The sequence below is a fragment of the Carcharodon carcharias genome, chromosome 9, assembly GCF_017639515.1.
Source record: "Carcharodon carcharias isolate sCarCar2 chromosome 9, sCarCar2.pri, whole genome shotgun sequence".
Lineage (NCBI taxonomy): Eukaryota > Metazoa > Chordata > Chondrichthyes > Lamniformes > Lamnidae > Carcharodon > Carcharodon carcharias.
This window is the reverse complement of record NC_054475.1, coordinates 169285460-169302796: the sequence shown is the minus strand read 5'-3', so window position 1 is coordinate 169302796 and position 17337 is coordinate 169285460. Positions and strand designations below refer to the sequence as shown.

At 44.2% G+C, this 17337-nt stretch overlaps 1 protein-coding gene across 6 annotated transcripts in view; it reads right to left on the bottom strand.

Moving 5' to 3' along the window:
- fgf13a (fibroblast growth factor 13a) overlaps nucleotides 1–17337 on the bottom strand; it is a 638247-nt gene that overhangs the window by 218082 nt on the left and 402828 nt on the right. For all 6 annotated transcript variants that reach the window (XM_041196414.1, XM_041196418.1, XM_041196415.1 and 3 more), the window contains one exon: nucleotides 17005–17115. In XM_041196414.1, the coding sequence (XP_041052348.1) occupies nucleotides 17005–17115 (111 nt within the window). The remainder of the gene's footprint in view (nucleotides 1–17004; nucleotides 17116–17337) is intronic.

The window sequence follows — 17337 nt, the reverse complement described above, 5'->3', positions numbered from 1 at the left end:
GTTTCTTTTTTTTATTCTTCCTGCCAAAATGAACTTAAAATTTGCTCACATTTTACTCCATTTGCCAGATCTTTGCCCACTCACTTAACCTAAAATATCTATGTCACTTTGTAGCCTCCTTATGTTGTCATCACAATTTAACTTTTCTGCCTATCCTTGTATCATCAGCAAGTTTAGCAACTGTTCCTTCGGTCCCTTCATCCAAGTCATTTATATAAATTGTAAGTAGCTGAGGCCCCAGCACTGATCGCTGTGGCACACCACTCATCACATCCTACCAACCAGAAAGACCCATTTATGCCAACTCTGCTTCCAGTTAGCTAGCTAATCTTCTACCCATATCAATATGTTGCTCCTTAATCATGAGCTTTTATTTTCTGCAATAATCTTTGGTATGGCACTTTATCAAAATCCTCCTGAAAATATTTTATTTAAACAGTGCCTGGGCGGAGAGATAGGGGCTTTGTACCCAGCCCACCTCTGCACACAGCAGCCTGGAATTCCAGAGCTTAGGACCTCAGCACCTTGAAGCTCGGCTACCAGTACTGGAACAATTAAAATCAGGGATGCAGAGGAGCTCAGAATTGGAGGAAGGCAGATATCGCTGGAGGAGATGATAGCGATAGCGACGAAGCTTTGGTGGGATTTGAAAACAAAGGACTGCAAGTATAAACTTGAAGTGTCGTCAGATGGAAAAGCAGAGAAGGTCAGCAAGCATAGGGGTGATAGGTGAATGATGTTTAGAGCAAGTAAACATGCAGGCAGCAGAATTTTGAATGAACACAAGTTTAGAGGCTGGAAGATAAGAGGCCATTCAGGAGAGCGATACAATACCAAGTTACTGTAAAAAGGTAACAAAGGCATGGATGAGGGCTTCAGCAGCAGATGCAATGACTCTGCAAACATGACAATGGGCAGCTTTGGAGTTGGGGCAGATAGGGTCTTTGGAAAGTCAAATCATGGCCAAATAGACATGGTTGTAAACAATTTTGCTCAGTTTAAGATAACTATCAGGAGATAGAAATGATGGACAGGGATCAGATTGTGACTAAAGACAATGGTTTCAGTCTTCCTAATATTTAGTTGCAAACAATTTCTGCTCATTCAGTATTAGATATCGGGCAAGCAGCACAACAAATGATAGGCCTATTGAGGAATGCAAGGAGTTGGTAATGAGGGACAGCAGAGTGGCCTGGACACGGTAGGTAGGGAGAGGTTGTTTCTATTGGTGAAAGAATTAGGGAGAAACTGTTTCTAAAGTAATTGGTAAAAGGAGCATAAAAGTGATCTGAGAAAAAAGTGAGTGGTTAGGGTCTGGAATGCACTGCCTGAGGGAATGTGGTGGTGGAGGCAGGTTCAATCAAGGAATTAGATGATTACTTCAAAAATAAGCCATGTGCAGGGTTATGGGGAGAAGGCAGGAGAATAGCAGTAGGTGAAATGGTCATTCGGAGAGCAGGAAGAGAAACTATTACAGGTGATTCTCTGGCTACAGTGGAAAAATATAGAAGCAAGCTAGGTTCCATCCATTTGGCCGATAGTGGAGAGGCATTGTAGAAGGATGATGTGGTCATGTGTTAAAAGCTGCGGACAAATTGGATAACTTACATTTGTTACAGTCACCATAGCCACAAAGGACATCAGTGACTTTAATTAGAGCCACTTCAGTACTGAGCCCTGATATCTGATTGGAAGGATTCAAACATGGAATTGTGGAAAAACTGACCAGGAACTTAGGGGGTGACAACACATTTAAGGAATCTGGAGTGGAGGAAAGGGGAGGTTGGAAAAGCAGGGGGGGGTGGTTTGCAGGTACAGAGGGAATAAGGGTACATTTTTTGTGGGGTGATGACAATAGATTTAAGGGGGCAGAGTTCCATCACCAGGAAGTTCCCCTCCAAGTCACTCACCATCCTGACTTGGAAATATATCTCCGTTCCTTCACTGTCGTTGGGTCAAAATCCTGGAACTCCCTCCCTAACAGCACTGTGGGTGCACCTACACCACATGGACTGCAGTGGCTCAACATCATTTTCAAGGGCAACTCAGGATGGGCAGTAAAAGTGCTTGCCTAGCCAGTGACACCCACAAGAAGAATAAGAAAGCAACAAATGCTGGCCTTGCCAGTGACAGTCACATCCAATGGAAGAAAAGCAATCCCCGAGGAGAGATCCAATAACAATATTAGCTAAACATGCAGCCCAGAAAGGGAGGCTAGGTGGTCAACAGTTTGGATGGAATAGGATCGAGCGAGCAGTTGGGTTTCATGAACAATGTCAGAAGAACATTGCAGGAGGTATAATGGAATCTGGAGAACGTTGTGAATACACACCTTGGGTAGTGGGGAATTTTGGGGGCAAAGAATGAAACATTCTATGGTAATATTTGAGCAGGGCATGGGGGAAACATTTATAATCCAGCCAACAATTCTACAAAACAGAATACATGGTCATTCACCATATTGCTGTTTCTGGGGTTTTGCCATATTTCACTAGATTAAAACACAATTCTCAGAAAAGATCTTTCCTGAAAGTGGGTTATGATGAGTACACAGGAACAGACCATTAAGCCAACCTAATCTGTGCCAGTGTGTATGCTCCTCACAAACCTCCTATCGCTCATCTCACTCTATTCCTTTACAACAGTACAATATTCTCCATTATTGCAAGCAATGCAGATTACTCATCTGTAAATACTACATCAATCTAGCTAAGAATATACCAGCGTCACTTCAAAATTTATCTCCCTAAAATCTTCAACAAAATTATCAATTGTATAGCTTGCTTTAGTATCACATCACAAACCTAAGACATTTCAGTGCCAATATATTGGAATCTACGCAATAAATGAATCTTGAAAAAGTCAATAGTGTCACTGCAAAGACCAATCATATGTCTCAGTAATTTACATCAGTTGACTCAGAACTTCTCTCCAAATTGATCAATTAGATTGTGGTTTTCAACCACTTTTGGCAAGAATGTTTTTATATTAAATTCTCAACCTCCCCTGTCAGAACAAAGAATCAAGCAGTGCGTGTGTGTTGTTGCAGCTGCACTCATCCAAGTAGGAAGTATTTCATCACGCTCCTGAATTGAGACACGTAGATAGTAGAGGGGCTTTGAGGAATGCAGTAGAGGGTTACACTTCAAAACACCCAGTCTGACCTGCTTTAGTAGCCACAGTATTTAGCTGGCTGGTCCAGTTGAATTCCTGAATAAATGACGAGCAACCGCCCCAGGATGTTAATGGTGGGGATACTCAAGAGGAGGATGCCTTCTTTAGCTTGGCATTATCATTCAATTGTGCCTCTGAGGTACTATACGAACGTAAGCAGAGGTTGAGGGAGGTTGAGAGAGATTATTTTTTTAAACTCTTTTCATGGGATGTGGGTGTGGCTGACTAGGCCAACATTTATTACCCATCCCCAATTGCCCTCAAGGTGGTGAGCTGCCTTCTTGAGTTGCTGCAGTCCCCTGCTTTCACCAACAGTGATGAAACCAAATTCCAGCCCCACTCACCTCAGAGGTTGTGGTTTAAGCCTCAATCCAGGCTATGACAATTGGAGGTCAACACTCAGTGCAATTGTTGGATGTGGATGATGTCTCATCCCCTCAATTGGCTTAGTGTGAAATATTGAGAGATAAATCAATCCTGTGAAGCTGCAAGATGTTTTACTACGTTAAAAGGGTGCTATAAAAAAAATGTAAATTCTTGTGCATAAATTAGCTCGTGCCCATCTCACAACTATAATTCAATTATTACAAAGTCCTTGGAGACTCCCCAGACGGGTGAGGAGATACAGTATATCACATTCAACATCATTACCTTGCTGCAGCATTCAATTCTCCACATACTAAATCTACTATGTTTGTTTCTGGCCTCTTCTACTTGCAAACAGATACATAATTGCAGTCTAGATCTTTCCCAACCATCATCATCATCATCATCAAGTGGAATCATTGCTATTTGATCCATCATGCCCATGCGGACTTTTTGAAAGCGTTCTCTAATTAGTCCCATTCCTCCTGGCTCTTTCCCCAGATGCTTCCAATATTTTTTCTTTTCATGCATTTTCAAAAGGGAATTGGATTAAGGTTATTGGCCGGGATTTTCCCTGAAATGCAGACAGTACGTTAGCGGGCAGGAAAAACTGGTTCACCCACCGGCTGCAATGGTGATTTGCAGCAAATCTTCCTCATCGCAGCTGTTTACTCAGTCACTCATCCACAGGGAACATAGCATTACACTGACAGGATACATCTGATTCACCCACCCTGCTGTGACCTTTGTACTCCCTAACTCTGGGAGCCTTATTTAAACAGCGCCCCTGCACAGAGTTTGCACTCTGCAGCAGCTCCAGTGAAGACATGGCTGCCAAAGGCAGAAAGCAAACTGTGCCCAAATTCATTGACATCTCACTGGAGCACCTGTTGGACAGAGTCCAGGCCCAATGCCCTCTACCCCGACTCTGGCCACAGGCTTCCACTAAAGGTGGCCAATCCAGCTTCAGAGGTGGTCATTGCCGTGCTCAGTGCAAACACCCTGCAGAAGAGGTTAACCACCTAGTGGAGGAAGAGAATAAAATGATCTCATCCACTTTGCCAGGGTAAGTCAACCATCGCATCACTCAACTCTCGCTCAAGCCCATCACACATTCACAAGGATCTCACTCACTGCCACCTCAAGAGACAACACCACTCACTCATCTCCATCTGACCTCATCTCCTCTGGAGTTTGCATCCTAATCCTGTCCAGGGCTCCACTTGCCACATATCCTTAACATCTAACTGGGTACCCATCTTACTCACATTCTCTCCATGTGTCTTCATGCAGGACAAACTGATTTGCAGTAAGAGAGGGAGAGGTCCCAGACTGGGAGTGGAGTTCCCAAGATCAAGGTTCTCAAGACTTAGAGAACAGAGCTGGCTGCATTGACGGGGAGATAGATCTCACACAAATGAGGATCCCGCCCTACAACATCCATCAAACAACACTGAGTGATTTCTCCTGTTTCAGAACCACCTGCCATGCACTAATGGTCTCTTTCTTTTGTAGGCACCTCTGGAAAGCTGCTGAGCATTCATGGACCAGGCCTCCGCTCCACCCCCAGTAACACCTCGGATGAGGAACCTGAGGACCTGTCATAGCACTCACCCACACCCTCCACTAGCTCAGAGGCACACTCTGGTGGGACCTAGTTTTTGATCGGGTGAGCACTGCGCTCCATCTACTGCCCAGCAGGTGGAGACGGACACATCAGGTTGCTGGCACTCGGAGGGCTGCTGGAAGCCACGATTCAGCAAAGTTTGATGACGAGCCTCCGGACTCGGTCCTGAGCGAGTCACCGGAGCCGTAAAGACAAACGCGGGAACATCAGGAAGGGATATCCACTGCACTCCTCAGATTGCCATGCATGAAGGAGGAGGGTGTCTGCCTCCAGCCAGAGGCAGTTGTGTTGGCTTGTGGCATGCCAACATAAAGGTCAACACTGGTAGGTTGGCAGGAGACCTCGGTCTAGGGCATCGATCCTGAACTGTCCATCGCTTAGCCAGTGTCAATGCGAGGGGGCTGTTGGGCATCTTGATCTCACTCTAGCTGCCCCTTCCCCTCGAGGAGTCAGCCAGGAGCTCTCAGTCAACCATAGGTGACGAGCTGCTGCTGGTCCTCCCTGAGTGCATGGCCCTGGAGCATTTCCAGGAGTGTCCGGCCGATCCAACTCCCCTCTTCCTGTGACCTCAACAGCTCCACAGGCCAAGGAGGGTGCTGCTGCCGCACAGCGGGACCTCCGAAAGCAGGCTGGGACCTTCTAGCTCTCAACCCTCTAGAGGACGCCTGCCAAGATCATCACAGACAACAGGGTGCAGTAGTCAGCAAGCTGCCTCCACCTCCCCTGGGGATGTCAGGGGAGCACCAAGCAGCAAGTTCGAAAGTGAAGATGTAGTTGCGCAATATTGACATGGGTGTTAACATGTATATAAATGTTCATAAATGTAAATAGACACAATTATTTCATTTCTCGTCAATCTCTCCTTACAATGAGCTATGTTACTGTCAATCACGTGTGATACCTTGGTCCCTGCACCTACTCATGGTAACTGTCTCTATCCTGGGTCTGTGGAGCATGCTACCATCTCACCAGTGAGTGTCCCGTTTCAGCATAATACTCCATAACATGAAGGTACAGGCATTACTGATAAGTGCGCTTTGGAACGAATCTTGTTCTCATTCCACAAAGGGTCCTGTCATGTGCATTCTTGGCCCTGAATGATTGGGGCAAAGTGTGCCCAATCTTGTCTGCATTCTTGACAAGTGAAGGTGTTGTGTTTAAAAGGAGAGCTGTGCTCATGCATGGAGAAGGCTCACTTAGCATCCAACTCCATGGGCCTGCTGTCTCTTGGCAGAGTTATGATGATATGAACCTATACTCAAGAGCTTAAGTGAGCTGCCCTCAGCCAAATAGGCTTCCAGTGTCAATCTGTTGAGCTCAGCAAAACAGGGACAACCTTGCCACCTCAAGGTGAAGCAATAGTGTGTGCGCACATGCGGGTGCTGAAGTGTTTCTCACCCTGTAGTTATGAGCATTGCGGGGACAAGGGTCTGGTCACAAAGTTGGTAGACAGTGATGTGTGTCCCATCGCTTTGACACTGTTGAGGTTACTGATGCTACTTCCAAATGGTGATTTCTGGAGGTCAAAACAGCCTTTAGGCATGCTCTTGGAATCACACCTGGCTGCTTCAGACAAGGTGGAGAAAGCATGTGATGAAGCAGAACATCTGCATTAGCAATGACACATGCCTTTGAGGGCTTCATGTTCTTTGATCATGGTGGACTGAGCATAGTGCTCTGCCTCCATAATCAGGGTCTGGAGGGTGTCACTGTCATTTCGGGGAGTGATCCACAGCCAGCAGAGTCATCTCTACATGCAGTCACAGCAGCAGTATTTCATCAGTTGCCTTGACCCAATTGTTATGTTTCTGTGTCGCCATCAATATAACACATTGTGTGTGGCTGCATTGGTTCTGATGGATCTCCATGAGGAGCCTTGCTAGGTTGAAGGCACACTAGCACCAGCCAACTGAGGATTGTGCAAGTGCCCCTGAGTCTTGTAGATGCTGCTGCAACTGGGATGCTGGATGAACATGTGCAGAGGCAGCACTTTGATGTCTGATGCCAGAATGCGCTCCTCCTGGTGGCACCTCATCTCAGCACAGACACATGCCCTTGAGGCTTGCTCACCCTTCACAGCATCAGGGCTTTGTGAGTGTGCTGTGTAACAACGCACTGTCATCTGGAAGTTCATGGGTGAAATCAGAATAGCAGTGGGAGGGCCTCATGAGTGTAATTGCTTGTGCAACTGCCTCTTGACATGCATCCTCATTTACCAAGACCTCATCACCATCCCCTTCCAAGGTCCTACTCAGATGTGCAGCTCCTTCATCTCATCATCTGCCAAGTCCTCCCCATTCTGTAGTGCCAGGTTGTGCAGTATGCAGCAAACCACAATGATGTGCAAGACCTTCTGGGGAGTGTTCTGGAACACTCCACCAGATCTGTCCAGGCATCAGAATCACATTTTCAGGATCCCTATGGGGTGTTCCACCAATGTCCAGGTTGCAGCATGAGCCTCGTTGTATCTTCCCTCTGCAGGTCTGAAGCCGCTGCACAGGTGTCATCAGCCACGTCCTTTGCAGGTAACCCTTGGCCCCGAGGAGCCAACCTTGCATCCTCTGTGGTCCCTGGAAGGTGTCAGGGATCTGAGACCTACTCTAGATGAACGGGTCATGGATGCTACCTGGGAATCTGGTCGCGCTTGCGCGACAAGTTTTTCTTTATGGCTGTACACCAGCTGCACAATGAGCGAGCCTTTCCAGTTGATGTACTGGACTATCCATAACCAGGAAGTTTTTAGAGCTACATGAGTGTACGCGATTTCACCCTGCATTTGTGGAAAACCAGAGAGCTCTGCAAAGCCCAGTGCTCGTGCTTGATCTCTGCTGAAGTGGACAAAATTGTGGGCCTTGCAAAAGGGTGTCTGGCTTCCTGGATGCATTTGTGGGTGGACTCTTGGGAGGTCCCACAGGAAGTCCCCAGAGGAGCCCTGGAACAAGCCACTGGCATAGAAGTGGAGTGCAGTAGTTACTTTCACAGCCATTGGATGCCCTCCAAATCCCTATGGTGCAGAATCTGGCAAATGAGAGTCACAAGATCCCTTGACAAGCGGAGGCGTCTGTGATACTGGTTCTCACTCATCTGCAGATGCCCCAGGGTGTAACAATATCACATGTGTTTAGCGAAGTGCCTACGAATTATGGCTCTGAGGATCATCCACCAGAGTCCAGAGGAGGACCTGCTTCCCCTTGGTCTGGAGTTTCGTGCTCCTTGCTTTTGTGAGCCAGGTGTCTGTCACCTTCTCATTCTTCTCTCCTGACTATAAGCAACAAGACCAGGCTCCACCTTCCTGATGGTCACCTCACTGCAGTATCAAATGAGGAACACACAAAAAGAGTCCACATCTGTTGCCAAAGGTCTGAGATTGTGGGCTCGAGGTCTGTTCACATACACCAGACAGTACTGGCCCCTGAAATGATGTCCACTGCGGGGTGCACGTGAAAATTCATCACAAACCAGCAACCCCCAGCCCCCACATACTGACTGCCAACAGCTTCGGCCAGGTGACTGGACATTCTACTTTCAGCCCAGGCGCTGGGGTCATCATTACCTGCTCTCCAAGACTGCGCTGTTTGGGCTAAACATGGAGGGTTAATTGTTCAGTGACTACATGAGATTAATTTTGGGGTTCTGGAGACTTCTCCTCAGAGGGGTGAATGGTCACATTTCTATAAGGTAGATCCCAAACTTGTCCAGTGGCCCAATCGTTCAGCAGCTCCATAATCTTCTGGTGAATTTGAAGGCAAGAGGTTAAGACTAGGGGGAACAATCATTGCCACTTGGAGGGATCAAACTGTGCTTCAGTTCCAAATGAGGACAATCAATTCAGTTGGGTGGCCCTTTAGTGCACCCACCCCTACCCAGAGTCATGTGTCCCAGTGCAACCTTCCCTGCTCACCATCCTCAATGGAGCCCTTGCCCTGCAGCCCCTTCCCTTCCCTCAGTCTTGTCAGTTTCTGGATGTTGATTTTTTTTCAGAAATTCAATGATGGCAATGCCATTGAGTGTCAAGGGGCAATGGTTAGATTCTCTTCTGTTGGAGATGGTCATTTGTGCCACACAAGTGCCAGGCAATGTTCCTTGCCACTTGTCAGCCTAAGCCTGAATATTGTCCTTGTCCAAATGCAACAAGACCTGGACTGCTTCAGTGTAAGAACATCCCTTATGATGGAAGGAAGGTCACTGATGAAGGAGCTAAAGATGGTTGGGCTGAGGACACTACCCTGAGGAACTCCCTGCGGTGATGTCCTGGAGCTGAGATGACTGAGCTCAAACCACCACAGCCATCTTCCTTTGTGTTAGGTATGACTCCAACCAGTGGAGAGTTAACCACCGATTCCCATTAACTCCAGTTTTGTTAGGGCTCTTTGATGCCACACTCGGTCAAATGTAGCCTTGACGTCAAGGACAGTCACACTCACCTCACTTTGGGAGTTCAGCTGTTTTGTCCATATTTGAACCAAGGCTGTAATGAGCTGAGTGGCCCTGGAGGAACTCAAACTGAGCGACAATGAGCAGCTTAATTGTTAAGTAAGGAGGAAAACGTGGTGCCAGGGCTGCAGGTTGTTGAGTAGTGCAATTTAATGACCTCCTGCATATTAGTCATGCTTCAGTGAGTAGCACTCCCACTGTTGAGTCAGAGTGTTGTAGGTTCAAGTCCACTCCAAAGGTTCAAATATAAAATCTAGACTCTCACCCCAATGCATTACTGAGGGAATGCTGCACGCCAGAGGTTCTGACTTTTGGATGATAAGTTAAACGGAGTTCCTAGCTTTCCTCTCGGGTGGATATAAAATTTAAGATTTGCATTAGGTAATGCCTTTTACAGTTACCCAAAAGTGTTTTACAACTAATGAAGTGAAGTCACTGTTGTGATATAATATGTACAAAGTCTGAATCCCAACATCAATTTTACGATTAATTTTCTTGTTCTGAAGAGTTCTCCAGGCATCCTGGTCAAATGTATCCTTCAATCAATACTGTCAAAACAGATTCTCTGGTCAGTATCACACTGCTATTTGTGGGAGCTTGCTGTGTACAAATTTGCTGCCACATTTTCTATATTACAACAGCGACTACACATCAAAAGAACTTTCCAGCCAATAAACTGCTTTCTTGAGGTGCCCTGGGTCTGTGAAAGGTCCTATATAAATGCAAATGTGTTCTTTTTCGAACTTTCTAGTTCAGAAGTGCTGAGCAGTCATGTCTTTCCAGTTATTGTGGAAGAGAATAGATTATAGGAGGCTGCTCAGTTAAAGAAAAAGGAACACCTTATATCAGCTGTAGCTAAATTGTGTGAAAATATGGAGTAATAGGAGTTTACCTTGTGTAAATAAATGGCCTTGCTAAGGATATGGCAAAATTTGAACAAACAGCAGAATGATAATATTGCACCTAACAGCACAGGTCATCATCTGGCCCACTGTGTCTAGGCTGGCTCTCCAAATGAGCATTACATCGAGCACTATTCCCTTGCCTTCTCCCTGTAACCCTACACATTATTCCTTTTCAGATATTTGGGCTAGAATAAAGCAAAACACATCACTGAGCCAGGTCACAAGCATCACTATCATGAACACAAATGAAGAACCAGCCGAGCAGGTTCACAACTAGCGAAAGGGCAGTGTAGGAAGACAAACACAACGTGTCATTTGTTTCAGATTAATAAATTGGCTGTGCTCTGTACGGAAGAAGGAGGGTGCAGTTAGAGTGGAAGGAGCTGTACTAACATTGCCAGTGTTAGAGCAGCTGAATTTTGTGATTAAAATATGGGAAAAATCAAGGAACTGAGTTCTGTGACTTGAGAGCATATATCACCATGACAATAATTTCTACCGTTACCCAGGCTCATTCCACAGCAGGAATTTTAAAATTGGGTGTTAGCTACATTAATTACAGCCTTAAAAAAGGTTAGTAGCTAGACCATAAAAGCAGGGAAATGACAAATTTTAAACAGGAGTTCCTCCAATTGCATGGAATGCTTAACTCATCCACATTAAAGGTCTAATCTCCACTCTTTCAGGTGTGATGCTAACCCCATTTACTTTAATGCACTTTAAAATCTTCATTAAAATAGGAAGATGAGTTTGATATGAACACATTAACATTTAATAAGTTAACAGGCTAGACTTGCCATTCCTTCATGGGCAATGATGAAAAATCTAATCCCCCATCACTCATAGTATTCTAGCTTGACAGGCCTTCGAGAGGAGACAGTTCAGATCCACTGCCTGTTCGGTGACAGAATCGGATGCAATTTCTGATTTTTGGGAATAAGCATATGGTTTTAGATACTAGTCTATTATTTATCTGCTGATTTTTGAATAAAGCACCTTTGTGTAAATAGAATCACCGCTGCATCTCTGTCACCAAGAATACCTCATAGGCACACCTTGATATCCTCACATGACCATTGAACTCCTGATGGGAGACAGTATGTGTGGTGATAGAGGGTGACGATGAGGTCCAGACAGCTAATAACCTATTCTCCAATTTTAATTGTGCTAGGTTATTCAGAGTCTTGGAAAGAAGATGAAAAATGCATTTGCAAATAAAAAGTGACAAACAATTTTTTTATAGATAATGGAATTGCAGCATTGACATCATTGTAACCATACAACAGAAAACCAGTATCACCACACACTAACAATATCATTTGTTAGAATGTTGTAAAGGCAATTAGGATGTTGGGCAGAATCTTGTAGAAGTAACTGGGGTCTTTGTTGCTGCCTGGGCAGCCAGTGAAAGCCCCAAACTGCCTCTTTTCCCAGAAGGCCCACCACATCTTGTGCCACTCAGGCAATTAACAGGCCAGCAATGTGCCACCCACCCCAGGATCAATCTCCCCAGGGGTGGAAGCCCCACCCACCAGGGAGGCAGTAGCTGCTGCTAAAACTACACCCACCTAGAGGCTTTGGATCAAAGAGGGACCCCCACACAGGTGAGTGATGGAGTGAAGGGGGTCACAGTGGGAGGGGAAAAAAAGGGATTGGGAGCAAGGGCAGGGCGATGGATCTCAGCGGGCCCTCCCTTCCCAATGCCAGGCCCCTTGATCAGACAGAGTCCCTTTGAATGAGGGACTACCGCCAGGAGCCCACTAGCTAATACACCAGGATTTGTCCGTCATGCATCTTGCATGGTGAGCCCCTCCGCCCACCACTGGGTTAATGTCAGCAGTGGCAGGATGAGACAAGGCCACTAAAGGGCCTTCCCACCCCAAACATGTTGGGGTGAAGGGAAGGCAGGAAGTTGCCTGCCCACCTGAATAAACACCACCTGGTTCTGCACACCTATCATGAAAGAAAACCTATATATTGACAATTATAACCTTAAACTAAACCCAAGTCTACCTGACTAATTGTTACTGTAAAGAATTACAACAGAAATATTGGTATAAACATTGAGAATGTAGTGCACCAATTCAAGGTGAGACAAGCAAATCACCATCACATTTTGTTTGGCTGTATGATGATGATAGACTTCAAGGTTCATTCTTTCAAGCTACATTAGGCCAAGAATTTTAAATCTCCACTGGTTTCTATATTCCTATACGCAAAACTCCTATTAGGATTACATTTTCTAAATGTAGCCACACTATATTGATGGATGACCTTCACGCATATGAAACTATCTTCATTCTGCTATTTTACTGGAGTCTGTCATCGTGCAAAGCCATTAACCATTCGGATTCTCCCAATTATTTTGAAAATTCCAAGGTTTTTCTACATTCATTGGAAGATGTTAACAATGCAATGTTAAAAATCTCAATATTACCAACTTCGATTTGTTCTCCTTAAAGTTTCCATCAAGCGGGTTTGCTTTATCAAAGGTGTTAAAACTTGAACAAAAGCTTTAATACATTAAGTAAGGAGCAACTGTTTTCAGTGGCAGGAGGGCATGGATTTCAGATAAATGACTAAAAAGCCAGAGGAAAGATTAGGTAAAAAGGTTTTGCAAGTTATAAAAAAAAAAAATTTAGAATGAAATATTTTTGAGAAAGTCTGGTGGACAAGATATTTTCAGTTGACTTCCCTTCTTCAGAACCTACTGACAAAATGCAATTGAGCTGAAATATTAACCCTACGTGTTTCCCTCTGCACAGATGCAGCTTTACTTGCTGAGCTGAGCTTCTGAACACGTCTGCTCCATCACCAAGACCCCATGTAACATCATCTGCTTCTACATCTGTCTTAGCACCTGTGCTGCTGAAACCCTCATCTCTGCCTTTGGAATACTCAAATCTGCAGGTAACAATGTTCTCCTGGCTGGATTATAACCTTGTATTCTCTAAAAACTTTGAGTTTACCCAACATACTTGTTGCCCTTTATCCTGACTTGTACCAAGCCCCTGTTCACCCATCACCCTAGAGCTCACTGACCTACATTGGCTCCAGAGTCCTTCTAACGCTGTCTTTATTTTAGTAATTCAACCTCTGAAGGTTGTTTTTTGTCTTTTTTTTCTATCCTCAGTTTGTTTCCACTTTGAAGCAGAAGTAGAGATATCGGGGCTATGGGGAGGGTGAGAGCTATCAGGATCAGATCTGTTTGCTCTAATGGAGAGTTGACAAGAGTATGATGGGCTGAATGGCCTCCTGTGCTTTAGAGTGCAAATGGCTGTTTTCATTTCCCTTGATTTGTAAGCTAAAGACATCAAAACCCAATATCCAGAGACAGCGAAAGCAACATTACCAAGACCTGTACAAACTTGAATTTTAAGGCCATGATCTTTACCCCTTTATCGGAATTTCACTGACTGTACAAATAATATTTGAATGCAGTGTATACATTGTTACTTTCTTCTTGCAATTGAGAACTAATTGACCCAACAATTCCATGTGTGATCTGAACATTTCCCAATTTTATTTACACAGGTTACTGTTTGAATTTTAAAGTTGTTTTACATCGGAATGGCTCAGCCCTGTTTTGCAGTCCCTCCAAGAAATCCTGCAACACTCAACGGAAATGGATTCTGCACACAGGAGTACACGTTTCCTTTAATGTGACATCTTAAAGTTGTGTATGCAGGATAACATTCTCTTTTTAATTTATCCCAATTCAACACTAGCCCTGGGCACCACCTTGAATTGATACGAAACAGATTGTTACCAACTAGGGGGTTGGTGCAAAAGTACAATAGCTACTGCTGACACAAACATATTTGCAATTTTTCCCCTCAATTTGCTCTCCCATGTTAGCAAGAAAGCGTTGCCAAAAGTGTCTAAACTGTGTTTTGCCCACATTCTGCACTTGCACAACCTTTTACACATCTGGGAGGTGGGTGTGTACAGACTCTGATGTGATCTTCAGGGTTTATGATGTTTAACATGCCACATCCTGATGTGGGGATGGAGATTTTGGGGAGGTGTCCTTGGACTATAACACTGCAGGGCTGGGAAACGGAATTACAGCGGGGCTGGGGGTTTTGGGAGTGGAATACAAGGAATCAGAGAATAGGAGCTCAAAAATATTGGGGGGGCAGGTCTACAGGGAAAGCAGAGGTCAGTGGTGGGGGTGAGGATTTGCAGGTGGATGAGTGTAAAATGTGTAACAGAAATTTAACAGGGAGTGCAGAGTAGAATTTGTAAATTAAAACCACTGGAAAGGAGAGAAGTAGGGACTGAAACTTAATAACACAGGGAAATCTGTATCAACAAAGATCTATGACAATCTCCCTCCTCCATGTTGATTTGACTATTCACTTTTCATCCAATTAGAAGGCTGAATTTGAGTAAGATGATTTAAAATGAAACTCTGAACATTTATACAAATCAGGGTGCTTAAAAGTGGCTATTTGGGTACAAATCAATTCGAGACCAAATGCAACAATTTATTTTTTGATTGCTAGAATTCCTATTGGACTGAATATCACCGAAGTATCCAATGTTATATATAAACATTGGGGGAGAAACATGGCTTTAATGCAAATGAGTTAGTTTCTCTGCTATAAATTAAGTCTTGTCTATTTAGCCAAGTTATAATAGAATCATACAGCACAGAAGGAGAACATTCAGTCCATTGTGCCTGTGCCAATTCTTTGAAAGAACTATCCAGTTAGTCTCACTTCCCTAACCTTTCCCCTATCCCTGTAATTTTTTCCTTTTAATAATTTATCCAATTCCCTTTTGAAAGTTACTTCTGAATCAGCTTCAACCATCCTTTCAGGCAGTGCATTCTGGATCACAATAACCTCACTGCATTAAAAAAGATTTACCTCATCACCCCTCTTGTTCTTTTGCCAATTACCTTCAATCTGTGCCCTTTGGTTATGGATTCCCTTGGCCATTGGAAAAGGTTTCTCCAAGTTCTCTTTTGGAACTGCTCTATTTTCACACATTTCTATTAAATCTCCCTTTTCCCCTGAACCTCCTCTATTAAGTACAACCCAGATTTTTAGTCTTTCTGCATAACTGAAACCCTAACCTCCTACACCCTCTCCAAGACCTTGACATCCTTGCAAGGATAAAGGTGAATAAAGGTGAACTGGTGGATGTACTGTAATTTGAGGTGGCACATTATCAAATGCCTTCCTTGAACCCAAGGTTATTGCAGAAAATAAAAGCTCATGGTGTAGGGGGTAACATTTTGATATAGATAGAAGATTGGCTAGCTAACAGGAAGCAGAAAGTAGGCATAAATGGGTCTTTTTTAGGTTGCCAAGATGTAACTAGTGGTGTGCCACAGGGATCAGTGCTGAGGCCTCAACTTTTTACAATTTATATAAATGACTTGGATGGAGGGACCAAAGGAACAGTTGCTAAATTTGCTGATGACAAAGATAGATAGGAAAGTAAATTGTGAAGAGGACATAAGGAGGCTTCAAAGTGACATAGATAGGTTAAGTGAGTGAGCAAAGATCTGGCAAATGGAGTATAATGTGGGCAAATATGAAATTGTTCATTTTGGCAGGAAGAATAAAAAGGAAGCTTATTTCCCAAATGGTGAGAAATTGTAGAGCTCAGATACAGAATGATCTGGGTGTCCTAGTGCATGAATCAGAAAAGGTTAGTCTGCAGGTACAGCAGGTAATTAGGAAAGCTAATAGAATGTCTGATCATTTATTGTGAGGGGAATTGATTACAAAAGAAAGCAGGTAATGCTTCAGTTGTACAGGGCATTGGTGAGACATCTGGAGTACTGTGTACAGTACTGGACCCCTTATTTAAAGAAAGATGTAAATGCATTGGAAGCAGTTCAGTGAATTGGTAAACCAATACCAGGAATTGGCAGGTTGTACAGGTTAGGCTTGTATCCATTGGAAGTTTAGGAATGTAAGAGGTGACTAGATTGAACTCTTTAAATGATCCTGAGGGGTCTTGACAGGGTGGATATGCAAAGGATGTTTCCTCTTGTGGGAGACTCTAGAACTAGGAAGTCACTGTTTAAAAAGAAGGGGTCGCCCACTTAAGAGAGATGAGGAGAAAATTTCTGAGAGTTGAGGATCTTTGGAACTCTCTTCCTCAAGGAGCAGCAGCAGAGCTTTTGAATATTTTTAAGGCATAGCTAGATCGATTCTTGATCACCAAGGGGGTGAAAGGTTATCGGATGTGGGGTTGAGGTTACAATGAGATCAGCCATGATCTTATTGAATGGCGGAGCAGGCTCAAGGGGCCGAATGGCCTCCTCCTGCTCCTAATTCGTATGTTTGTATGCTCATATTCAGAATTGCACTCAATACTCCAGCTGAGGCCTTAGCAGTGATTTATAAAAGAGTACAATAACTATTGAATCATGTCACATTTTGATGCTACATTGCGTGGGAAATACTTCAAATGGTCTCTGAAGTGAAATTTGACAATTGCAAACCCTCTGTACCAAATAATATTTATGTTACTTACTGTAACTACTACCCTCCTCCTTTGTCCCATCGATAACGCCATCTGGCTGTAACTGCAGGTGGTATCCTTGCCTGCTGTATAACTTTGTTACGATGCCTTTAAGCTGAGGCTCTGAAATAAAAATGAAAATCTCTATTAGGTGGGTGTAGACTCTGGGTACATTACCTATCACCACAAGGATTCAGGGTTTCATTTTCCTTTGATTTGAAGTCCAGAATCCCTGGACTGTTAACAATGCAGCATCAGGGTCTCATCAGCATTGGTCTACATACTCATTGCTGTGAAACCCATACATGCCCTACCTTGAATTGTATAATCCTATGCAAGACTACA